Genomic DNA, 27,035 nt, shown 5'->3' on the forward strand with positions numbered 1-27,035 from the left:
GATGTTTCCTTGTGTGCTCAAAGACCTAAAGTAAATGCCCAAACAGTGTAAGAAAACAGGAACTGCGAAAACAAGGAAGGTACAAGAGCCAGCCTAGGAGTTGAGGAGACACCTTAGACGTGTGACATCTCTTAGCTCCTTGGTGGAATATAAGCAGGTTAAAAGTTGTTCTTAGAAATTCTGAGGTGGCTTCAAAAACCTTATAGTTAGTTGTATTTGTTAAGACAGTATTTATATTTTTTCCTATAAGAATCAGAACAAAGGAATATTAATAGCTGCCTGCACATTGTAACATTTTCTGCATAATGACATTTTACAGGCTTGATATAATTTTCTGCCATATGCATCAGGCCATTAAATGAGAGGTCTTTAAAATTATCTCACCAGAACAGTTCTTTTTTCCAAACAACACCAAAAGAAGATGAGATCAAAGAATTTCATAAAAGGCACTTTTCACAGCTTATCTGTCATCAAATGAAGGTATTAGGGAAATGGCCTGAGAAGCTTTTCCTACTTGATACCCCTTTTGAAGTGACTAGAACTACAAAACATGCCATTTCTGCAGAGGATTCCAGTTGTGTTTCTCCCTTATATGAGAGGAAGGGCACAAGGACTGTATTACAGCAGCTGGGACCCTTCTGGGGTCCTTGCTCATGAAGCTTGCTTGGGTTTTTAGAGGCAGGCAGGGAGGAGGGTTGGTACCCCAGGAGTGCCCTTCCCTGAGCTCACCATGGAGCTCACAGCTACCAACCAAATCTTTCAGTGTGCCCCCAACTGCAGCTGGGCGCACACTGAAAGGTTTTCCCCAGCTCCCAGAAAAATCCAGTGACACCACAACACATATCCATCCAGGATAATTTGAGGTTGAAGATCTTTCCAAATTCAAAAGTATTTTTCTTCATCTCTAAGGTTAGAAGGTACAGAATTGAACTGAGGAAATGCAAATGGACATCATTTGTTCAGCATTTTCATTGCATGCCCTTGTCTAATAAATTCCACATATTACAGCATTAAAAATTTAATCCTGATCTCAACCCCATTGAGCTGAAGAGAGTCTCACCACTAAGCTCTGTAGTTAGAAAATGAGATATTGTTATAGGTGTCACATAGAAAATGTTCACTTGGCGAGAAGGCGAGAAGGTATAATGTCCATCAGTGACCAAGAACAAAAAACCAAAATTGGAATTCTTAAGTTAAAGGAGGAAGTAAAAAAGTGAACAATTTTGCTCTCACATTTTAGGGTCTTAATGTGAAATTGTGTCTATTTGAGCAACTCAGAGTTAGAATTTTATGTCATATTCTCAGTGAGTAAAATGGGAGCTCTATGGAGGAAAGCAGGCTGACCACTCTCCACTTGCTGTTTCTGTGCAACATTGAATTACTCTAAATTTCATCTTTTTTTAGAAAATAGGATTAATTAAATTTTGGAATTTTTTCTTTTACTAGACCTAGTATGAGCCTGATACACCAGCTACTCCAATGCATAGTAAATTTGGTCCAGATAGTAATATGACAAAATTTATCTGGAGAAAACATTAGGAAGGCTGTATTCAAGATCAGATGTTTATAAATTGCAGAGGAAAAAGGTCTGTGTGAGGGGTCTAATGTTCATCTGTGATTCTGAGCTAGATATTATTGCTTGTTGCAGATTCTAGATTTTTTTCATAACCATGCTTTCTCATATTCCAGCATTTATGGAACAGTTGAAGACCTGCACATTTCAAAAGTGATACCAATGTCAGTGAATTTTGCTTGCCACAGTGGTGTAGGATTAGAGACTTTCAATATTTGAAACATTCAACTAAACTTTCCTGGAAGTATTAGTGCCAGGGTGATAAACAAAGAGCACATTTTTTCACTCTCAATGAATTCAGGACAGGCTGGCTTCTCTTCACTTTGGACAGTTTCAGAGTGTTGCTGGATATGTCTTTAGAACTGCCATAAATAAAAATTTTTTCTTAAGTGCTGGTCTTGGTAAAATGTAATGGTCCCTTGAACATTTTGCGAAGAATAGGTGAGGTCCTGGGTAATATTTCCCACTTTGAATCATTAACTCATTACTTCCACGGTTTTGTGACCTACTGCTTGCACACAGTAAGTCACTCGCCCAAGTCAGCCAATTTTTCTCAAGGTACTTATTAACACTAGCCACATATCCCTTGTTGATTAGTACTATGGGATGTGTTATGTGCATGAAAAACATGTTAAGAACCCTATTTTGTTCCAGTATCCATGGATATTACATAAGGAGACAACATAAATCTCTCATGACAAAAGTGAACATACCAGGACTGCTCTATGGCATACAGAGATCTCAGACAAACATCTTGCTTAAAAACCCCTTTCCAGCAGCTCACATTATAGCTGAGTAAATGCTGCAAGGCAGCTCTTTGCAGTAATACACTGTAAAGGACTTGAGAATCTCCACACGGGTTCTGGAAGCACTGTTTGAAAACTAATTGCATTTGATTTGTATCTTTCTCTGGCCTTTCACATGGTATGCTATGATAGGGTACAGAGGGATTTTTGAGTGTCTCAAAACAGGCCAGCTATTCTTGAAACTATTCTCAAGGCTTTAGAAGTGTTTTTTCTCCCACAGGCTCTCAATTAACATAATGTCTGAGGTCTCTACAAACAGAATAGAAATACTCTGTTATCAATTTTGTATAATCGAGAAAAACCAGTAACCAGTTTTTTTATAAAAAACAAAGGTGGAAAGCAAAGAATTGTTTCTCTAAAGGTATTATATAATTTCCAGCACAATTAGGAATTGATACTTTGAGTAAGGTTAGAGTAAGAAGTAACACAAATGATTTGCAGCAGTGAAAGAGCTCCCAGTGATATCTTCTGCAAGTACCGAAACAGCCTGCCAGAGGAGGTGAAGGAGTGTTTATCAGTGGTGATTTTTAAGAGAAGGTCAGTTTATTTTCAGTAACAGATACAATTTTTTGACCTATGAGGCCGAGTATGTTCAAGAAATATCATTCAGTACTGGCTTTTGCTGGTGACAAGGGGGCTGAGAAGAGAGCAGGGCACTTCTGGCAGAAATGAGACTCCACCGCAGTGGAATGCAGACAGAGCCATTTGCCCTCTGGCAGACCAGATTAGCACAGGCTCCTGCTTCTAGGTCTTTGTGGGCCAAACTGAGTCCATTCAGCAGGGCTGTTCAGGTTCACAGTTTCAGATCTGTCAAAGGCCAGAGTCTGCCTTGCAGCATTGGAAAGGTTAGTTCCCCTTAGGTTAGGTACAGCTGATCCTGCCTGTCAGTGGGATAAGCTAGATGACCTCGCAAGATTTCCTTATCCAGTTTTGTGTGCTTCTCTTATTCTCTCTGGTCTATGTTTTACCTTTGAGGCAATTCTTTCAAGGGCAAAAAATGAATTTGAAATGACAGGGCAAAGCTGAGTAAAACTCACCTACAAGCCCTAACTATAACAGGTCCTCACCAGCTTGAGGGAAATTTAGGTTGTGGAATTTTGGCTGACAAAAAAAATCCTCTAATACAAAACCTGAACATGTGCATTTTGCGTTAAGTGAAAGATGCAGACATGTCATGTGAAATTAAAGATAGCAGTTCCTATGTACAGGTCATTTATTCCAAGAAATATGGGATTCGTTGAAATTGTTCCCTTCTTCTTTGGAACTCCTTGAAAGCCCTGGTACAAAACAGGAAAAACAACACAATTAGCCCCGAGTATAAACACTGAAATCAGAGACAGATAACATGTCATAGTGTCCTGTTGGAGATTGTTACTGTGAACTTCAAAAAGGAATCACAAGAACAGCAGAGAGCTTCTTGTTGTTTTCTTTAGTGTTGTACCTGGTTTTTCTCTTGGATTTATATTTGCCCCTCCTAATGCTGGGATTGTGGAAAATGAATCTGCCATCCTGGTTAGTCTTTGGGTGGTGAAGGTTTGCACATAGTTTTGTGTACAGTATGCCTCTGCAACTTCCATCAGAAGCAGGAAATGTTTATTTAAGTTTGGAGGGGTGGGACAGTTGCTGTAGTTTTAGGTAATTTTAAACAAACTGTTTGAGCATCCTGTTTAAATAGAGTTAAGTAATCACAGTTTTGTATTAGTTGAAGAAGAATTCCATACATGCAAGACATGAATAGAATATCATCTTAACAAGCTTACCAAGGTGATATATTTACCTGACTTCTTGAGCAATAAAAGTTGTATGTTTAACTTTTGTTTTGCAACAACTTTAGTGCCTAAACATATTCCCTTATGTAACAGTACTCTACTAGAATGTGAACTATTTAACATTTACATTTACCTGTATTTGATACACATATTAGTTTCCTTGATACTTTCAGGGGCCTCTGAAGCAATCTAATTTAAATGCAACTTTCTGAAATTGGGAGAAAAATCTGTATTCATACAAAGAACTTGGAGAACTAGTGAGAATCAGAAAGGATTTATTCAGAGCCCATTGAATGAAAACATAAATGAAGAGGAAAATGGTTGTTGGAGTAGGCTGCTAAGATTTATCAATTGTGAATTTTGGACATGAGTCCATGTTCACTGCCTTTCCTGTATGATTTTAAGTGTTATAAAAGTTGAACTGGGAAACAAAAAGCAGTAGTGGAAAGATTTGTTCTCAGACTTGTGCGATGGATGCACATCTCAGTTTTGAAACTGAGAGACATATTGCATGATTTATTTTTGTTTTGTAATGTTTCAGTAATGAGGCTGTGTTGAACTGCATATTGGGTCCCCCAGCTGTTAGGACTCATTTGAAAGAGAAAAAAAAGTTTGTATTCTTCAGATTGAAGTGATAATTGTGCATGGTTTTATGTCTACCAATGGATTGTCTTTAGACTGCAATTTAATGTTAATGAGATTTTAATTGGAAAACAAACAAAGGACAGACAGGTTAATGACTGATAACAATTTTTTAAAAGTCTTTTAAGATCTACACAATAATTAATGTAAACAATACATCAAAGTCTTTCCATGTCTAACCTTTCATACAGGGTTTACGTAGAAGTTTGTTCCTTAACAATGGTGTTATTCCACATCTAAACAACTAATAGACTGTATAGTGTCATCTGTTAAATCAGAACTGATTGGCAAGATTATCTGGTCTTACTAGTAGGAAGACCTTGGTCATTAATCACATCTCCACAAAGAGGAACTGGATTGAATCTGTTATATCCTTAGATTTTATTGCTGTTGATGTTTCTAGAATTCTCCCCTCCTTTTCCCAAATTAAAACATGTACAATATTCCAAAAGAAAAAAGGTAGAACCTCTTTCTAGTGAAACTCATATCATCTAAACCTGAGCAAATATAAAGTGGCAGGGAGTGCACATAATGCATAGTCAGATGTAAACAAAAAATATTTAAATAAAACTAAAAATCAGAGAATGGCAATAATCACAAAAAAGTGTGAAGTATTAGAAGGACTTGCAGTAGAGCGGGGGAGTGGCTATTTTGAATGTCAAGAAATGAAAAATTAAATTGGGACAAAATTAAAGGAGTGAAATGAGAAAGATGAAACAAGATTTCTAGGTTAACTAGTAAGCATACTCTGCCATTTAGTGATAAGGCCAAAGACTATAAAAAAGGTTGCTTTTTGTTGTCCATTTTTGATGATACAAAGCATGTAAGAGACTCTCAATTAGGAAAGTTGAGAGGTAAGACTTGAATCATAGAGATATTAAGGCGGCCATTGTGCATTCCAGTATAAGAGTTACATTTATGGTCAGAAAATACTGCGGAAATACAGAGTTCAGCATAGTTTGTTTTTTTTTTAACTTCTAGCCTGTTTATTTCACATCCAGTTTTCTTTTAAAATATCTTATTCATGCACTGTGCTCTGCTTTTGTTTCCATTTGTTATTTTAAGTATTCTCATTCAACCATATCTTTTGAGAAATTCAAGGAAAAGCAGTTTGATTAAGGGCTAAAATAAACCCTGAAAAAGAATCAAATTACTTCAGAAAACACATTTGTTTACTTTACTTCAGAAAACATATTAGCTTACTTTGCAGTACTTTTTTTTTTGCTTTATAGGTGCCAAGAGAGGATTAATCTGTAATGTCTGTGATTTTCCTTTTATTTTAGTTTATATAATTAAAGAGTTCCCAGGACTGCTTTACTCATCAAAACATACTTCCCAAATGTTATGAAAACAAAGTTCAAAAATAATGCAGTCCAAATCAAACCCATTCCATTTTCTCTTGGAACACAATTGATAATAAAGTCATACCTCGTATCGCATTTTTAACTGAGTAAACACTGCACTGTCCCTTTGTGTAGAATTCTTAAGGGTGTTCACTTTATATTCTCATACTTCAGTGTTTGAATAACTCCTGGTGGTACATGTAGCAAGATACAAATGATCAGGAATAATACAGTTATTTCACTACTAGTGGGAGGATTTCACCCTCTCTGCATTGAACTCAGAGGTCTCATTGGGTTGCTCTGTGTGTGCTTGCATTATGACAGAAAGGAAGGAGTCAGATAGTTGGGAACCTGTATTTTGACCATTAACCTTTGATGAAAGATATGGAAAAAGGTTTGAGTGCAAAAATCAAAAGAGTATGGCTGTTTTTTTTGAGGTTGTGGACATTAAAAAAATGGACTTGTCAATCTCAGCTCCTATTCATAAAATATTCTCTCTTCTCTTGCATCTTCTTTTCAAGTAAATATGAGTCTCAGCTGATCACATCATTGTCCTGACGAATAAGAAAGACCAGAGAGTGCTTTTAAGAAAGTAGTTTCCATAGGGACTGAATATATTTCATCAAAAAAAGATGATACCTTCTAATGTTGAAATTCTGATCTGCTGTGCTTGTGCATGTTTTGCATCTTACTGTTTACTCTGTGCTACAGTGGACTTTCTCAGACTCACTGTAAACAGAAAACAGAACTTTCAAACCTTTTTTTCTGTGAATTCTCAGTAGGAAACTGAAATGTTTACTGAGGAAAGCTAGGAAAGTGACTTAAAATATAGATTTGTAGCAGAAAAATTCAATAGCAGAACAAATTCAATTACTGAGCTGTTAAATGTGCTTTTAGTAGGTACACTTTTGCTGAGATTGTGAAGTAAGCTGCAGAATATGTCAGAAATACCCTTTCAAATAAGAATAGGATGTTCACAAAAAAGAAGATATAAAAGAGAGAGATATGATTGATAGATATCCATGGCCAGCTCAGATAATTCTGCTAAACCTTTTATTCAGACTGTCTGGTGACAAGATACTCTGATAAAAAGTCCAGGTTAAATTTTCAGTTAGCTTAACTGTTAGTGCCCTAAAAAAGACTGGACTAAAATAAAAGAACTTGAAGCTTTAACTAAACACAATTTCTGACATTAATAGTCAGCAATTAGGCATTTAGTGAATGTCAGAAAAAGCATTTGGATCAAACATGGAGTATTTAATATGAAGAAAAAACAGTCTATCCTGACATGTTAGGAAGTAGCCTTCATCTATACAATTGTGTAAATCAGTCTTTTTTTCTGGTGTTATGACTCTTGGGAGCAGCAGCTCCCAGCTCAGTGACAAGTTGAGGGTCACCATTTGGGAGTCACAGCTGTAAAAGGCACAGCACCTTCACTTTGCATCAGTATTGGTTTTTTTCTACCTGTGGTAGATGCAGCAAAATGGTAGCAATATCAGGAATGAGTATGGCTGTTTAGGAGAATGGGAATTGCAAGTTTTGTTTTCCTTGTTGATCCCACTCAAATCCAGACTGTTAACTGTTGACTTCGGAAAAGTTAAAATAGCAGTGTAAGAAAGTTCAATTTCAACAAGCGTTAGGAGAAGTTTCTTTAGGTAAGCTCTCCTCAGCCTGTGCTCTCCTCAGCCTGCAGTCCGATAGGTTTTGTCCTTGAAACACTCAACTGTATCCATGTGAGATAATCCTAGGGAAAGACCTGCAAAGGGACACTTGAAAATGCTCTTCAGAGATACTCATTCTGTGGTGCAGCAGTGAGAAGCCTAACAAAGGACAATGCCCACATCTTCTTCTTAGGAATGTTGCATCCTCTTACCTTATGTTCCAGTAGCAGCACACCTCTGCTTTTGACTGACTTCATCACAAACCTGATGTATTGGTGGTATCCTTAAGCTCCAGCTTCTGAAATCCTAACACCATCTGAGAACTACCAGGTTTTCTTTTAAAAGCAAGACCATAATTCTTACTGGTTCTGAGATAAATCAGATGGACAGCACAAGAGCCAGTAAGTTCCCAGTAAGCTTACCACAAATAATTTTGCTTAAAGACAGAAAGAGGGTGGTAGTTAAACCCTACACTAATGTCAGAAGGTCTGCACTATGATTTTGAACATATCAACAGTACTGAGCATTACAGAAAGAGCAAAGGCCTGGCTTTGAATTCATGCTCTTCTGAGTGTATGATGCAGCCAGAAGCTGTGATGCTATTCTTCAGGATGTTTTCCTTCCTAGGAAATGATAAGGAAAATGTACCAAAGTCATTTGCAATGTTTTATTGAGAATGCCAGTTCACCTGGCTTTCCAAATTTCACCCAGTCCGGCAGTTTCTGTGTTCCCAAGATACAGGAGGAAAGGCACAAAGTTTTTTTTTCTGCATCCTCTTTCTGTAATCAGCAAAAAGTCAGACAAACATTTCTAGCCTCCTCCAGGAAGCATCCCTGATAAGTATAACATTTAGGCGCTTAATGAGCAGCATTAATGCACACGCTGAAGTTCAAGGGTATTTTTAAGTGCTGTACTCTGACTCTGAGTTGTAGAGTAGATGATTAAAGACAAATGACAAACATTTATGACATTCTGGATTCATATATATAAACTATGTAATCTGCAGGCTTGGATTCACTTGGGGGAGGTTAATTAACCTCAATCCTATGTTGTTTTTCCTTGTCCAAAGCAATGTCACATCTTGTCTCTTTTTCTTCAACCCAGCACACGAGAAACTACGAGCTAGAGCCAAACTGCAGAGTGAGACCGGAGCTGCACAGGGGTGAAGTCCCATGCTCACACACCTGTGAATCATGCGGCCAGGGAAAGAAATGTCTGTGCCGTGTCACATCAGGATTACCTCCCCCTCTAACTAAACTCATGTGCATATAGCTGTAGATAATTAACAGTAAGGAAATAAAGAATGTGGAGTAGGGATTCACCAAGGGTGGACAGGCCAGAAGTTGAAGATTCAGAGGTATTAGTACAGATTGGGGAAAAATATAAAAATTGTAAGAAACACTTTAAAAAATGGATCTAAATTATGTCAATTATATGTGTGCCATTTCTTTCCTTATGCCTTCACATGCATTGCCAGCTTAGATAATAAATGGTTCAAGATGCCAAGCACATGTTTAGTTTGCTGATATTTTCAGTTCTGACTGTTTCAACATGTACTGAACTTTTGGGTTAATGGTGTGATTGCTTGAGAATCTCAGTTGATATTCTCAAGGAACATTCATTTCTAGTCCTCCATCATGGAAATATGTTTGAAGGCTTGAACAGGGAAGTGATAACCATTAGACGAATATAGAAAGAACCTGAAACATACTTTAATAATGCAATCCTATTTCATTATGAGGGTTTGAGGCAATTGAAAAAAACATATATAAGTGTCTGAGATTGGCAGCACTGGTTTCTGTAGCTTAACAGTTCTAAATAATTTTTTCATTATTTGGGGAAGATGCTTTGCAGACAAAGTAACTGGTAAGGAAGAAGTGCAGAAAGAAGACTGAAATTTGCCTCACAGCCTGTCAATAGTTGACAAAATTGACATATCTTTTAATGAGATATTCTGGCTAAATTTTCTAAAACTATGATTTTCATGGCTAAATTATAAAAGAAATAACATCACTTAAGTATCTCTGTTATTATATGAACTTGATTATAATTCCATATGTATTTGTTGGTATGTAGATGTGTATGTGTTCTGTTTGATACAGTATTTTGATTGCCTTTTCTAATTTCTCACTTTGAGACTAACCATATTTTCTCTAGGTTTGGTGGGTTTTGGTTGCCAGCTTTCTCCTTTTTCAGAATTGTAGTATTAGTTGCTTTTATTTCTTTATGTAAATGCTCCAGTCATTTAAAGTGTGGCTTCGAGCAGTCCTTTATGTCACTAAAAGAAATTAGCTAAATAGCACTGTTTAATTAATTTCAGGACCGCCTCTTTTTCGTCATGGAGTATGTAAATGGAGGAGACCTAATGTTTCAAATCCAACGCTCACGCAAATTTGACGAACCTCGATCCCGCTTTTATGCTGCAGAGGTCACATCAGCTCTCATGTTTCTTCACCAACATGGAGTCATCTACAGGTACTTTTTTTGATCAAAAATAAAGTATTCTTGGGGCTTCAGGATGGTTTTGGCTGAAATCCTCCATCTCTTAGCAACCAGTTTTGGATTAGTTGTTTGTTCTAATTTGCTTACACAGAACTTTTTTTTGGCTGTTTATCATTGAGAATGTTAACATTTGAATAGCCTCTGCAGCAGTCACCAGCTGTGTGTGCCAGTTTTGTGTTCTAGTCCAAATAAAGTGGGTTTGAAAAAGCTTGGCACGGTGCGACCCAGAGGTGACCTCTCTGCAGATCAGTGCAATCTCTGCACTTTCCTCCCTGTGCCATAGATTTCCTCTGGGTTTCTAACCCCCTGCCACTTCCTGAGTTTGTTTGTCTTAGTTGTCTCCAGTCCGATACGATCGGGATGGTCCTTTGCAATGCTTTGCTTATGCCCCTTCCTCTGGACTGTTTGGGTGAAGGCTTACTCACCAGCAGGAAGTGGCCCTTTGGAGACAGTTCTGATTTGCTTTCAAGTGCCCTGCATCTATTTAAACCTCCCTCACTGGCCCCAGTCTCTAATCTTCAACAACCATGCACACACACACAGAGAAAGTGCATATTGTTGTGCTGGGATGAAGAATGCATTTAGGGATAGGCTTTATTATTAAAACTGAGGATTCGCTTTGAAAAATTTCACCCTGATGTTAATGTGTTTATTAAATCCTTTATCTTGTCATTTCACACTTCCTCTCTGTTTTTATTTGTTTTTAGCAGCCTGTTATTACTTGAGATAAATTTGGGCTTTCAGAAGCAGCATGCTTAACAGGTTTTGTAATATAAATCTGTCTTGTCTAGTAAAAACTCTGAGTTCTTCAGATCTAACTGAGCTCCATTTTTTCCCTTGATATTCCTACCCTCTTTCAGGTTATCAGTTTTGATTTGAGGTAGTCATCTCAGAGACAGGCAGTCAGAGATTTCGTGAGCCAAACCATTAATATAAGGATACGGAATTTGTCACATTTGTATAAAGACAGGTCTTGAGAGTACTAGAAATTGAGAAGGAAGTATTAAATTTTTAGTAACCAGGGTTGAGTGGTAAGTTCCATTAGAAGCAATTGGCTTTGCCACATACAAAGGGATTAATAGGCAAATTTCTCAAAGGCGTCTCCTTTCCAGAGACATAGCAAACAGCAGAACATCACAGCTTCTGAGGAAAGTAAATCTCTTTGAAAGTGCTCTTTTCATCAAAAATCTAGTTTTCTTTATAAAACTCTTTGCTAGCTGCAGCTCTTAATCTCCATCTTTTATTAACGCTGGTATGATGTTTGCATACTGGGTTGTACTTTTGGGCCTGACACTTCACATGGGTTTGTTTTCAAGTGCTGAAGATCCAACACATTTCTTACCTTTCCTGCCCATATCATATTTCCTATTCATTGCATTTATTTCAAAAGCTAGGTATTTGTACATTCACATAATAGAATGTGGCAACTTCAGAATTTATAAGTATCTGTCATAAGGGAAACAGACAAGCTTGGCACTTTGAAAAGTGAAGGATTTTGAGGATTTGTCTCCATTAAATACTTGAGCTAATTTGCTCCTCCTGGAAACTTGGAGGTAGACACCTTGTAATTAGCAGTCATTTCAATGACTTCTGTGAGCCAGCAGGAAAGAATTAGTATAAGATTACATCTCCCTGCTTTATATGAATGTGCATTCATTCAGGCCCCCATCCTTCACTGCTCCCAGCCCTCAACACAAATCCTCCTCTCTCTACTCTTCCTTCCTACCTCTTTTCCCTTGTCCTGCGTGTAGCTTCTGCTGAGTGTTGGCTCCTGCCTGGATGCATTGAATCTCTTCGTATGCGTGTGTTCTTTGTATAACTTCATGAGCAGAATGCTTCTATCACAGGAGAAATGTCATTCTGAGACAATGTTTCATAATTTAAACTTCACAGTGTGCTCACAACTTTTGATTCAGACACTATGCTGACATGTCTGACATGCATGCTGGAGTATGACACTGAATTTGTAAATGCCTTGTTATGCTGAGTGTGTGATCAGAAGTCACATGAGAACATGAGTTGTAGGATGGAACCATAAACTATTGAAAACAACAGGAAGAAATTAGGAACAGATTCAGTTGTATTTAGTTTTGACACAGGCTTTTGGATCTTGACGTGGATATGTCTGTAAGCATAATTCATTTTCTTAACTGTGAGATACTAGGAGTTCAAATATTTGTAAAATGAATATCCCAGTTATGCTGTAAAATACAAGTAGAAGGAAGAAATTATTTAAAATTAATTAATGATAAGAAGATGTCAGAATTCATTCACAATGTGCCAGGCCTTGGGAGAATGCATTCATTCATGTCAAGCAGGCATAAGAATAGTTGTCTTGCACAGAACAGTTTCAGCCTAATTATTCCATGCCTCACTGCATTATTTACTACAATGTTAAAAATGCATTGGGATCAAGTCAGTCCTTTACATCTCCTAAGCTCTTATTAGCTGGCAAACAAGGAAAGAGAAGGGAAAGAAAAAAAAAGAAAATAAAACAAACTTTGCTGCTGAATAGCTACCAGTCATAACTACCTGACTTGCCTTCAGATATTTTAATAAAGAATACTTGTCTTATGTGTAATTATATTTCTAGAAAAAACATTGTGGTGTGAAATTAATGGTTATTCTCCAAAATGGGAAATGTTGCTTGTGTGGGCACTACTTCAAGGAAAGTGGGGAATATATAAATAAAATAAGATGTTTGATGGAAATGTAGGTTTCAAAATAGCTGCTATACCTTCTGATCTTTTTTCAGTCTTGTATGTGGAAGTATTTGTTTGGAGCTAAACAAAGTTATATTTTTGGAAGTAAATAACTAGCTTTAGCTCATGCTTTGGCTTGTTGGTTAGGTTTTTAGAAAGTGCTATGATGATACTAAATGATCATCTTTTATAATAACTGGTTTATCCTCATTTCCCCTGAAGTTCAAAGAGAAAGCCAGCTCCCTGTTTAGCAATAGAAATTATTCTCTGAGTTCACATCTTTGCAGCTAGCCCAACAGTTGTTCCCAGACTTGTCCAATTACCGGTGTGCTCATTGGAATTCCATATATCTTCCTTATGTTTATCCTCCTTATGCTTATTGAGTTTAAGTTGGAAATAAAGATGAACCTCAAAATTTTTATATATAAAGATATTCCATTACTGAATGCATGTTTCATGAAAGATAAAATTCAGGATAATTTTTAGGGTGACATTTTTAAAGGTCTGGTGTTACTGTTGTGTCAAAAACACTTCAACAGCCTAATAAAAATATTTACATCATCCCTGCCACCTTCCCCCTCATCTGGCATTCAGCTATTCAGGCACATGTCAGACTGGGGCCTGATAATATAAGTAGAGTTAATCGGTTTCAATCCTGTTTTCTGGCACTTGTCCTTGTTTGTGTTATGCAATTGCAGTTGCACCACTTTGGAAAAATGTATCCAAGCTTCGGGAATTAAAGACTAGGAATCTCATTTTGATTTTTTTTTGTGAGGTGGACTGGAGTTTGAACTTGGTGATGAAAGGTTGTGTGGACTATGTTCAGTGTCACCTGCCCCTGGAGTATGTTGTATTTTAAGTCAGTTTTCATAATGTATTAATATATATTATGTTTATATAAAATGTATTAGTATATATTCTCATGTAGGGAAAGTGCAACAAACTGTGTGTGTTAATTAACTGTGAGTTCTGTGCTCCCCTCTTGTAGTGAATTTCAACATTCCTGTGCTCTTTCTGCAGATTTATGTAAATGTGGCATATTCTTGTTTCACTTGGAGATGTTGGGCTGAGGTCAGGAGTATCTGGCTGGCTGGCTGCTCTCAGAGTAGGAGTTCAAGCGAGGTGACACGAGTGACCTGCTGTGTCCTGAAATACCTACAAAGAACTGTTGTCCCCCCAGGCAGGAAGGCCAGCACTAGAACAGGGTACCTCTTCAGGAACAGAAATGACAGTGTCCCTAGTTCATACATTATTTAGGAAATAACTGTGAGAGCTGTAAGCATTGTTTCAGTAGCTGTGTGTTTCTTGGTCTCTTATCCTCCAGAATCATTCAAGTGCTCTCTCTGGAGCATAAAAGAGAAAAAAAAATTAATGTATACAATTTCAGTTCACCTGAAAGGATGAAAAATACCTTAATTGGGAAATTAGTGTCACCTGATTTGGGTTGACTAACGTAGGAGCAAATATTTTGCTTTCAAGTGTAAGATCTGTGAGATGCTACCTTCACATCATGCAGCACATGGCCACGATGGAGTCCTTATTCATAACTATGGGTTATTATGTGCCTCAGCAATATGAAGTAATAACCCAGCCTGTAACTTGCTGGAGCTTTCTAAGGCTCTCTACACTCTGTAATTAATGTGTTGGTCATGATGAAGGATTTATTAACGCTGAATTGAGGTAAATGTGGATGTAAATATGCTGATGCCAATCCTTGAGTACCTCCGGGCTTTTTCCGCGCACATCTACCCTAGGAACTTGTTTGAACACTAACTGAATTTTTCGCCGGATAATCAGCTTTCCCAGCATTCCTCTTTATCAGGGCAGCACACACCAGTGTTTCAGAAAGAAGAACTACCTAAAATTAAAAGCACATTCATTAGTGTGTTTTTATGTGAAATAGGAATATTTATTTATAAAGTGTGACTTCATTGGTGGTTGTGTGATTCAGTGCAGCCTTGGCAGAGTAATGAGGAGTTATATTTACACTGATGAAAATGTTGCATGGTCAGTGGTTAACATGTTAAAAGTCATCATTCTCCCAATTTAACTTACTGTGTTATTTCTGAGTGGCAGCAGCCAAATAAAATTCCCTTCCGCCCTATTTTTTTTAAGCAAAACTAGATGTGGAACATTTTGATTTAAGCATATAAAGATCATCTTATTACAACTCTGAATAGTTAAAAGTTAAATTGGTGCTTTAGCTGTGGTCCATGGAAGAGAGCAAGACCTTGTACCCTCACCTGGCATATTCACACCTAAGCATAGGAATATACTGAACACATGGTCCTCTCCACATAAGCTGCCTGTTGCAGCAGTCTGCTACAGAGAAGTCACAGTTTGCTTCTGGCTCAAGTGAGCAAAAAACTATTTCCATCACCTTCAGTAAAAATAGGAAGTGAGGAGTGAATTGTGCAGGTTGGTGTGGAGTCCCAGTGTCTCCAGGGACTGCTGCCCAAGCCACGCCACCTGACCAGTGCTCCTGGCCGGCTTTGAGCCCTGGACTACATCCACACTGTCTCTGCTCTGCCTGCTCTAGTTTCTAAAACTGAGCATGAGCTCCAACGGGATTTTAGTCAGTGGCCTCCTGCCCTCTTTGCACTTTTTCTCGCTGGATCTAGGCAGATCAACAGTCATGAAATGCATAAATAAGCAGGATGTCTTCCCCGCAGGAAAAGGCAGTGGGCCGGGGTGGAGAGGAGCGGAGCAGAGGGAGATGGGAAGCAGGAAGGAGCGTTGGTTCCCAGGCTTCTGGCATTCAGACCGAGGGAGTCCACCCTGCCATCTGCCCAGCTTATGTATTGTGCTAAGGGCTCTGTCGTATAGGAGAGCCTTTGACAAGGTTTCCAGCTGTGGAAGGATGAGTAAAGGCTGTGGGAATAGGATATGAGCCACATGGTCTTGCCAACAGTAGAATGCCTTTTAAATTTCTCCTGGGTTTGGAACATAAAAAAGTCCTTAGTTGGCTGGTGCGTGGGAGTTGGGTCTGTGGGGGGGCAGTGCTGGGCAGTTAATATTTAGAAGCACCATTGCCCTTATTTGGGGAATGACAAGGTACTTCCAGGGGGAGTTCTTGGTAGCGAGGTCAGCATTGTTTTTTTGCTTCGTGTTTATTTGGTGCAAGATTTTCTTGTTTAATGACCGTTTGTATAGTGCTGTATTGTGTAAATAAAGCTATGACCTTTACCTTCTGATAACAGTATAGGAGTGAGTTAATGTTAAATGAGAGTGAGCAGGGAGTGGGAATCTGCCAGGGTTAATGCCAAGTTTACATTCCTCTGAGGGCAGCCATGTACCCTCAATAGAAAGGGCAACAGTACCTCTCAACAGATAATAGCAGTGAAATGTTACAGGACATATTTGTATTTATTTCTGGGTGAATGTCACTGATTTTAGATGATTGATGTTTGTGTCTTTATTCTATAACAGGAAGAAATGTGCGCTATCTCTCAGCATTTGATAAGAAAATTTTAACTCAGAGAAACATACACAAAATAAAAATCCAGTAGAGCTGCAGCACATGTGAAACTGAACTGTACTGATACAGAACAAACCCATTAGTTTTCCTAATGCAGGGCTGTTTCTGCAGAATCAGGTACACTAGCTCCAAACAAAATCATACTCTGCAAACAATTTTCTAACAGCAGAAAGAGAATTTTAGATTTTTAATGCATTTCTGTGTCACAATGCATTAAAAATCTAAAGATGCTTCCTACATGTAATTCTGCTGCTAAGAGACAAAACTTAGGATTGAATTTTACTGTGCCTTTCAGTCATGTTTGTCTTCAAACAAGGAAAAATATTTCTATAACCCAGTTGCAGTGGTGTTGAAACTATTACGGGTGAAGCTTTGCCTTTTTCATCCTATTGAATGCATCTACTAAAGTTTCATAATAATGGGGGAGAGAAGTGCACAGCAAATGTGGTTCTGAGGTGGTAGGCTTTTAACAAAGATTTTGTTGTGCTCTTGAGATGCTTCACGCAACAAAGAATCACTGAATAATGGAACTTTAGAATCACTTGGGATGGAAGGAATCCTAAAGATCTAGTTTCAACACCTCCCGCAGGACCAGGTTGCTCAGAACCCCATCCAACCTGGCCATAAACACTTCCAAGGATGAGGCATCCACAGTTTCATTGGGCAACCCATTCCAGTGACTCACTGCCTTCAGTGGCAGTGAGTAAAGAATTTCTTCTTAGTATCTAAAAATACTGTCAGCTTGAATCCATTCCCCCTTGTCCTGTCACTACATGCTCTTGTAAATAATCCCCCTCCATCTTTCTTGTAGGCTCCCTTCGGGTACTGGAAAGCCAGAGTCATGTCATTCTGAAGCCTTCTCTTTTCCAGGCTGCACAGTCCCAATTCTCTCAACCTTTTCTCACAGGAGAAGTGCTCCATGCCTCTAATTATCTTTGTGGCCCTCCTCTGGGCTCTCTCCAATAGGTCCATGTCTTCTGGAGACAAGAGCTGGATGCAGCACTGCAGGTGGGGTCTCACCAGAGGGGAGGAAAGAGACAAAATCTTCTCCCTGGTGCTGCTGCCCACAGTGCTTTGGGTGCAGCCCAGGATACAATCCACATTCTGGGCTGTAAAGTTGGGAAGTAGTGTAAAGTGTTAGATGAAAACAAATAAGGAACTTTATTTACTTGGGGAGTTTTTAATAGTAATGTCAAAAATGCTGAACAGCCTTAAAAGAGAATTTGAATTATGCCCTTCAGTAAAGACATTTGCATACAGCTTCTATTTTTTTGGCCAGAACCTTGCTACTTTTGGCTCAATGTTTACATTTATTCTCTTTGCCCATCTTCCCACTCCCTCTTTTATCCACCTCTTTGTTATATAAGAGCTTATCACTTAGATGCTGCTGCAGCAAACATTCCTGCATGCAGGTCGCTCCTCAAAGGCTGATTTTGATTGTGAGACTGTTCATATGCATAGCTGCAGCTTCTTGTATGAGTTGAGACCTTGGTTTGACTTCTTAGATAGAAAACATGTTTATTTTAAAAGAGCAAATCATCACATTTGAGAAGCCACTGTTATTAAAAACTGTGTGTTCTTTTGCTTAAAACTGCAAAATGAAAATTTAGCCAAAATCCAAAAGCTGACATAACTGAGTTATCACTGAATCCTTTGAAAATTTTAGCTGACAGCTTATGCTCCAATGGAAGGAAGCAGAAATAATATTATTCACTAGAAAGTTAACTAAATAGGCCTAAAAAGCTAAAACAGAGAAACTACAGGCAGTAAGAGCACCAGCATTTCGGGGAGTTCACCAAAGTCTCTTTTGCTACCAGAATAAATAGTGGTAGGATTACATCAGAAAGACCTTGGACAGGCAAGGTGCAGTCTAACCAAGGGAATCAGAAAGTGGAACAAAATGGCTCTGGTGGCCCTGAGAGTGCTAAAAATGAGCAGAAAGGGGAGGGGTAACAAGGCCAGAGAGATAATAAATCCCTTCTTGTGCCAAGAGAATGTGCAGTAATGCATGCCCCTCTCCTTGGCTGCCACAGTGTCACAGAGCCTGAACAAGCAGCTCCCCAAAGCAGCAGACAGTAGGAGAAATAATCACAAGTAGGAGTCTTCCTCATCTCAGCAGCACTGAGTACATGGGGAGGAGGCAGAAGTGGAGCAGGAATAGCAGGGTTGCCAAGGGCAACTTTTACCAAGATGGGAGATTGTGTAGTCTCTGCACTGTTATATCCCCAGCAGTGGATGGCTCCAGGAACAGACAATTTACTCCCACCACCAAGTTGAGTTTCAGTCCCCCAAGACCACTTATGATGGGGGTACAATATTTTAGATTAAAAAACATTTCTACAGTAATATCCAACTTTTGAGAAGAGAGGCTTATGAGAAGCCCAAGCAGCACCTCTCACAAAGTACATACCCCATGAGTCTCCACTTCTTGCTTCCTGCTTAAAGAATTTGTTTCCGGTAGTCAGTCTTACAGAACAGCAAAGAGAGACTGCAAATAAATGGGAGAGGCCAGGAATAATGGTGGCACTGATATATGTGTGCTTTTTTCCTCTAAGCTGCCATTTCCTTCTCCTGATGTATGGAAGATACAGAAAATATCGCTCTGCCAAATGCAAACAGTACATGCAGTTGTATGCTTTTTTTTTTTCATGTAGATTTGACAGTGGCAGTCATAAAACTATTCTTCACAAGGTATTCCAGTATTAAAGCATGTGATTGCCCTTTCAAGGAAAGGGAAGGATGGGATGGCAGCAGCAGGTTGCCAGTATAGCAGTCACTATGGGTGCACTTTGGTATGAAACTGAGTAATACAGAAGCAGTACCAAAAAATTAACTGAGGAAAACTTGGTCACTAATAACCTGAACAGAGGAACTTTATATGTTCAAAACATGGAATATAAAGCATAAAATTAAATGGTTACAAATAAACATCATTATAGCACTTCACCAGGTATTTACTTGATTTATTATAGGGTTTCCAAGGGAGATCCTGTGGTCTACTAAGACCCATTTTAAAAAATGCCTAAATATATTCTAACACAAATAATGAGTCAGATGGAGTTGCTATGGTCAGTTAAGTGTGTAATGGATATTTAAAAGCTTTCAAACATCAATAAATCTGGAAGAGCTCTAACAGAGTACTTGTAGAACAAAAATAATTGGCACTTAAGAAACTGCCTGAGTGTGTATCTGTGTAAACTTAACTACCACTGAGAGGACAGCAAGTGTTTATGGTACTGTATACTGAGGATATAAAAGGAATACCAAGTGGCTGCCAGTTCATCTGCTGATAATCTGTAGAGTCCAGAGAGGCCATAACTATTATCAAGAAGCTCTAATTCTCATTTATATGAAAGTCTTTAAATATCTGCTAGCATAAAAGGATCCTCAGTTTGTGCATGAGGAAAGTACAGAGCAGCTCAGCAGCATATATGTTTTGCACAAGGCTAAAGGTATCTGCTGCAAGCTTGTTGAAGTTGCCTCTACTAAAACACTGCAAGTTAATTTCCACAGACACTGAGTGAAAAATGTCCCAAGCAGAGCAGAAAGAAACCCTTCAGACAACCCTGGTTTTTAGGCAGGTTCTCTTTTCACCTTTTGAAAATTCATGAAAGAAAAAGAAGGAAATATTTTGCCAGCTCCAGATCTGAGCTAGTGGTGTGTTTGCACGCAAAGTAAGGCAAAAGTTTGGGGTTTCTGTGGATGTCCCAAGAGGAAGAGGATTTCACCATAATTTCTAAAACATCTGCAGATTGAGTAGTTGTTTTGTCCATGAGCAAGAGGGCTTGAAGAAATTTTGAAACAGCATCCTGAAAATTCTCTGTGTAGTAATAGCAACAAAACATTAACTGGTGTTAGTGAGCTATAGCTTATAAAGCCAGAGACAATTCAATGACAAATCTGGTATAAGTCATTACCACTACAGACTTTTCTCCCCTGTCTCAGATATGTGTGCTCTTAGTTAGGGCAAAGTAATATAAACCAAATCCAAGACAGTTTACACTAAAATCAAAAATTGTGCCCATAGCACATATAATAATAGGGTTTGGTTTTTACACACCTTATGTAATAGAATCCATTTAAAAAGCAGTCAAACATAGTTACATTTGCCTAATTACAGCATCAGAATTATGGAGGTAGGAAGACAGTGGAAGGATTTGTGTCTGAGGCTGAGTGGGCAGTAAAGGATGAAAGGGTGGAATGGTATCATTGCTTATGGAGTATTTTGTGTCATCGTTTAATGAGTCTGAGTTGAGAATCACAGTGCCCCTTAATATTTTTTTGCTACACTAGCAAGTCTTAATACTATACAATACTATAAACTGTCTACAGAGAGTAGAAACTAATACCCTTATTTATTTCAGGGTTGGGCAATGGTGAGTTTAATATATCATATTAGAGATATGGTACAGCTTCTGCAACTTCTCTCCCATTCTGTTTGAAAAGCTTTGGATAATCTTTCTCAGAGGTTTGTTTGTTCATGCGTTTTTATTTGGAATTCAAAATGTGATAATAGATAATAAAAGTATGTTTTAAATATGACTGTGACATGACATGGGAGTAGAGAAGCCACCATCTGGTGTATAAGTGACTGTTTCTTTAAAAATCTCTGATTTATGGTAAAACCTCTTTCCAACACCAGAAGAAAAGCAATTTTACAATGGAATTAAATTGTACTCAGTGTGCTCAGTTTAAGACTGTCAGAAGGATGCAAAGAGACTTTATTGTGCATTATAATTTAATTAGACTTTATGTGTAAGCTGTATAATTAGGTTCCTTGCTAGTCTTTGCCCACATAACTATCTGGGAGCTTTATGGGATAATTTCTGTTCTTGTCAGAACATAAAGTCTGGTTAGCAGGTCTCAGAAGAGGCTGGGCATGCAGAAGTTACAAAGATAATTCCCCAGGCCCAAAATAGTTTTTTCATGTTCACGAAATTGTTCAAGCGCAGCCTACACTGACCAGTAGTTAATATTATAATCCTACTGAAGTTAATATTTACATGCATTGACTACCCAGTAAGTAGCAAATGTTAGAGATTAAAATGACATTTTAGCCTCTCAAATGTTTATTCAGAAGTACCTCTATCTTGCATTTGGGCTGGACTGTTGGCTTCTCTTGGTAGTCTGTCTTCACAGCTGAAGGTAAATTGCAGTAGCAATTTTTATTTCACATGAATGACTCATGATTCATCTTTCCATTGCATTCATATTAATTAAAAATCTTGAGGTGCCTTGTATAAGTAGATTTTAAGTGGTTACATTATAAGTTGGCACTACCGCCAAAGTAGCTTTCCCAAGTACATTTTCTGGAGGAGATGGGGGAAGGCTGCAGGAGCTACATTGGAAATGTGCTGGAGCTGAAACTTCCTGCACATGAAAAGATTGTCTAGAAATGTTTGTGAAGCTTCCTGGCAGAGACTGGGGGGAAAGTAATTTGATTTTGCTACACGAATGTAATTTTAAAATAGTATAAGATATAGTTCTGGGCATTAACATACATAGCCCTTTTTAATTACATATCAAAGCAAGAATTGGATTTTGAACCATCAAGTTCTATGACCTCTGTCTGTAAGCAGTATTAGGAGTTTATTTCATGCATAGATCAACATATAAGAGCAACCAACTCCCATTTTTTCAGATGTCTTCTTCATGCTTTACAGACAGATAATATTCTTCTTAATTTTGCCAGAATCCCTCCGCTGCAGTGGTCTTCCATCAAACATAATAGAAAGCTGTTAACTCTACAGAATTTTGGAACAGACAAATCTCTTTGTATAATAGAATGCATTTGGAAAATTAAAGGACAAAATAAATTTCACTCACAGATTTTACAAGAATTTCTGCAGAAATCTGTTAAACTGCTGTTTACTGCGGCTGTTTTGATCCCAAATAAACACAGCACGCCTAGAAAAGGTTTTAAATGAAAAGCCTACATACCCTTCCCATGTTCAGACCACATGATAGGTTAAAAACATGTTAAGGCATGCAAACTATGCTACTGAAATCAGAATAGAAGCAAAAATTACTAAAATCTTTCTTCTACTTATTCCATATAAGTAAACATTTTGTTGGAAGCAACATTCTTGCTTTGTTACATCATTTCATTTATGCTATATAATTTATTTAGTCCTTTCTGTGTAGTATTACAGGCACCACTCTGTGGAAATGCTTTCCATAAAAAGACCAAAGTGAGGTTGGAAAAAAATCAGTGTCTGTACAAAAGTTCACTGCAGAGTTTTTCTGTTCTGAATAAGAAAGCATTTTTTCTCCATGGAAACATGATATGGAGCTTAACAGGAGTCTGCTTACTGCTGGGAGCTGTGTTTGTTCCCTGCTAAGGACACCCTTGGGAGCATAGGGAAGAGGATTCTTTTCAATTGGTTTCTTTTATAAAAAGAAACAATTTATGTAAAAGCCTTTAGCAACCCTTCTCCTTTACACTTTCTGGGCTTCATAAAGGTGCAGAGGGCATTGGCTAGTTCAGAAAAGGCACTGAAATGTTGGCTTATGCTGGTGCATTAATGGCTTCCTCAGGATTTGTTCCCAGTCACCTGTGTTTGGCCATTTTATTGTATGTCCTGTCTTGTGGTTGCCAGACTAATATATATATATATTTTTAAATATCTTCCTTAAATTTTGTGGAGTGTGTATATGGTGTTTGTTCAAAGGAATGAAAGAAAAAGAAGACCAAGTCAAGTTATAGCATAGGTTCCCTACATTGCTGTGTTTTCACTTTTCCCCTGAATCTAATAGTGGTTCTATCTATTCCAGATAGAAGCACAAAATAGGCATAAAAGATTAGTGCTAGCTTTTACCAGCAGATTGTAATATTTTACAAGCTTCATCTTTGCTGTGTGTTCTCATCTTGGAGTATGCTGACAGTCTGGTTCCTTCACTGAGAAATGGCCATTTCTTTTCATTAGTTTTCTTTCAATAAACAACCTTGTTGTAATTAAGAAGATCATCTGAATTAGCACTGAATAGCCTTCATTGCTTGCATCTGTGTTTAGAAGATAGATAATAAGGTTGCTCTTAGTCTTATTGCAGTGTTAAGGCAACCTGGACTTCTCCTTTAAGTAACAGACCTGGACCAAAGCACAAGTTTTCTTTGTACCTGTTGGGAGTCATAAAATGATAATATATCAAGTGGGAGGGAGACCCAGGGATCAGTATCCAAACTTTCTTGGTAAAAGTACTGTCCAGACAAGATGGCTCAGCACTTTCTCCAGCTGAATCTTAAGAGTGTCCAATACTGGGGGATCATGCACTTCACCAGGGACATAGTTTCAATTCCAGATATTCCCCCTTGTGAAAAATTTTCTTCTCGTGTCTAATTGGAATCGCTCCAGGAATAGTGTATGGTCTTCTTTTTTCTGTGTGATTTCTCCAAAAAAGTGAGTATCTAACTTGTTTGTTCCTTTTAAATATTGGAACGTGGTGATAAGGTCTACCTTGAGGCTTCTTTTCTGAAGGCTGAACAACCCAGTTCTCTCGACCTTTCATCATATGGCAGGATTCTCAGTCCTTTGGTCATCCTTTTAGTGGTGCCCTTGTTAGTGCAGCCCAGTGTCCTATTTGCTTTCTGTGCTGCAACAGCACATTGTTCACTCACACTGAGCGTGGTGTCCGCCAGGACCACCAGATCTCTTTCCACAGAGCTTCTCCCTTGCTGGGTTTATGCTCCACTCCTGGATTATGTTTCCCCAGTTGCAAGACCTTGCACTTATTTTGTTGAGTTTTGTAATGTCAGCTCACTCTTCCAGACTATCCAGGTCTTCTTTCAGGGTGGTTCTCTTTGCAATGTGTCCACTTCCCCACTCAGTTTGGTGTTGACATCAGTCTTCATCAGGATACACTTGATCCCATCATGCAGATCACTTGCAAAAATATTAAACAGCCTGGAGACCAGGATTGGTCCCTGGGGCACCTCACTTGTGACAAACTGCCAGTTGTAAAAGGAAATATTTACCACTACTCTGGGTGTGTCCTGCCAGCCAGTTGCCCATGAGCCTCATGGACTTATCCAGGCTGTAGCACATCAGTTTCTCTAGGAAGAAGCTGTGAGAATCCATGTTCAAAGCCTTGGTGAAATGAAGGTTGATGATGTCCACCACTTGCCCCACTTCAGCTGAGCAGATTACTTTGTCAGTGAATGCCACCAGGTTTGTCACATACAATTTGCCTTTGGCTAATCCATTATGGCTTTTCCCAATCATGTGCTTCATCTGACTTGTGATAGCCCCAGGAGGATTTGTTCCGTAACTTTCCCAGGACCTGAAAGTTAAGACTGATGAGCTTGTTGTTTTCTGTATCCTCCTTTTACCCCTTCTTGTAGATGGGGTTGACATTAGACTTCTTCTCGTCTTCTGGGATCTCCTTGACTTCTCAAAGATTATGGAGAGCAGCTTTGCAGCGATGTCAGCCAGCTTCCTTGATACCCTCTGGTGGATATTGTCAGGGCCTAGTGATTTGTAGGGGTCAAGCTCCTATAATACTTTATAAACCAACTCCTCCTTCACTGACAGTGAGGGGGTGTTTTCATCAACATGGATTCTTGATCCCAAGCCCAGGCACCCAACAGTGTTGGTGAAGACAGAGCTGAAGAAAGTTTTTGGAAGTGCTGCATTTTCATTGTTGATGACTAATTAACCTCACTTGTTTACCAGTAGGACAATTTTTAGCTTCTATTTCTGCTTGTTCTTTAGGTACCTGAAGAACCCTTTCTTGTGTTTTTTGACATCTCTGTCCAGTTTCAGCTCAGTCTGAATTTTTGCTTTTTAAACTCCATCTCTGCACACCCTGACAATGCCATTGTATTTCTTAAAGGATATTAATCTGCTTTTCCATCTCTGGTACACTTCTCTTTTGGTTTCTGAGCAGACTCAGAAGCTCACAGTTAAGCCAAGGGAAATCTCTTGCTCTGCCAACTTTCCATACTTTTAAAGGGGATGCACTGGTTTTGTATTTCCAGAAGAGCATGCTTGAAACACCCTAGCTTAGTTCCTTTCTTGTCCATGGAAGCTTCCCAAGGAGTCCCTCCTAAGTGACCTCTATGCAAGCTGAAGTTTGCTCTTCTAAAATCTAAGACCTTTGTCTTCGTACTAAGCTTCAGTGTGCTCAGCCAGATCCTAAGGTCCAACAATATGGTGATCACTGCAGCCAAAGCTATCACTGATGAAGATACTGCAAAGCAGGATTGCTTGGTAAACCACTTTGCAAGTAGCAACCCAACAGTGCCTCATTCCTGGTTGGCACATGTAATGTTTGCATGAGGAAGTGGTTCTCTGCACATTCCAGGAACTTGATGGGTGATCCATGAGCTGCTTAATTGTTTTTCCAACAAATGTATGGATAACTGAAGTCATCCATGAGAGTCAGGTTCTGTTGACCTAAATCTTGCTTTAAATAACACAAATATTGCTTTTTTGGCCTTATTTTCTTGACTGGGAGGTCAGTAGCAGGTGCCTACTCTATGATCCCCATTGGAGACAACCATTTTGTTCTTGACCCACAGGAATTCAGTAGGGCTTCCACAATCACCATAGCTGTCTGCTATACATTTAAGGTTCTCCTTAACAGCGGGCATGACACCTCCTCCTTTTCTTCCCTGGCTGTCTATATGTGACAGCCCGTAGCCATCCATCATGGTCCTCCAGTCATGTGAGTTGTCTCACCGTGTTTCCGTTATCCCTGCTTTCTGACGGGGCACAGAGCTCCAGTTCCTTGTGTTTGCTCCCCAGGCTGCCTGCATCAGTATACATACTCTTGTGATGGTTGGTCTTTTGTTTCTCATCTTGGAAGGCAGCTAAGGAATGTCTGTCCTTACTTTAGTTGGCCTGGCTTATTCCCCACTTGAAATGTTGCCGCTTTGGGCCCCACCTGCTAAGTCCTTCAATTTAAAGCCCACCTCACCACAGTGGCCAACCTGTTATCAGAAATTCCCTTGCCTCTTCTAGACAGGTGGATCTCATTTCTCCCTGACACACTAGGAGTCATTGAAGAATGTCCAATTGTCATAAAAGCCAAAACGTTCATGACTGCCCCAGCCACAAAGCCAGAAATTGATTTGCATAATGCCTATATTTTTGGCTTCATCTTTTTCTCCAAGTGGTTAAACAGAAGGAAAGATGACTTGTACACCAATACTTTTTGCTTGCCGTCTCAGGGTTCTGTAGTCTTCCCTGATTGTGGCCCAGGTTCCAGCTTGCCATGTCATTTATGCCTACATGGCATAAGAGCAGCGGTGGGAGAGCATTGTGTGTTTGTGACAATTTGTGGCACCCTCTCGGCCACATCCCAGACCTCAGCTGCTGGAATGCAGCACACCTCCGGAGCCTATCAGGCTGGCAGATGGGTGCCTCAGTGCCCCTTAACAGTCACCCACTGAGTCTTCATCATTGCTTTTCACTGCATGCCACTGGTAGAGTTTCTCCTTGCACACCTTGCTCCTCAGGGGTGCCTACAGCTGTTAAAGCTTCCTATGTGTTTTTGGTGGGAATGCTGGAGGGTGGGGAATGAAGCAGAGTCCTGCTTTTGGTCAGCCCCACGGTCCAAGG

At 39.0% G+C, this 27,035-nt stretch overlaps 1 protein-coding gene across 1 annotated transcript in view; it reads left to right on the top strand.

Annotated features, from left to right (window-relative positions):
• The window catches only part of PRKCE (protein kinase C epsilon), a 287,329-nt gene that overhangs the window by 221,427 nt on the left and 38,867 nt on the right, over positions 1–27,035 (top strand). The window contains exon 11 of the mRNA XM_058801080.1: positions 10,115–10,269. Coding sequence (XP_058657063.1) covers positions 10,115–10,269 — 155 coding nt within the window. The remainder of the gene's footprint in view (positions 1–10,114; positions 10,270–27,035) is intronic.

The sequence above is a fragment of the Ammospiza caudacuta genome, chromosome 3, assembly GCF_027887145.1.
Source record: "Ammospiza caudacuta isolate bAmmCau1 chromosome 3, bAmmCau1.pri, whole genome shotgun sequence".
Classification (NCBI taxonomy): Eukaryota; Metazoa; Chordata; class Aves; order Passeriformes; family Passerellidae; genus Ammospiza; species Ammospiza caudacuta.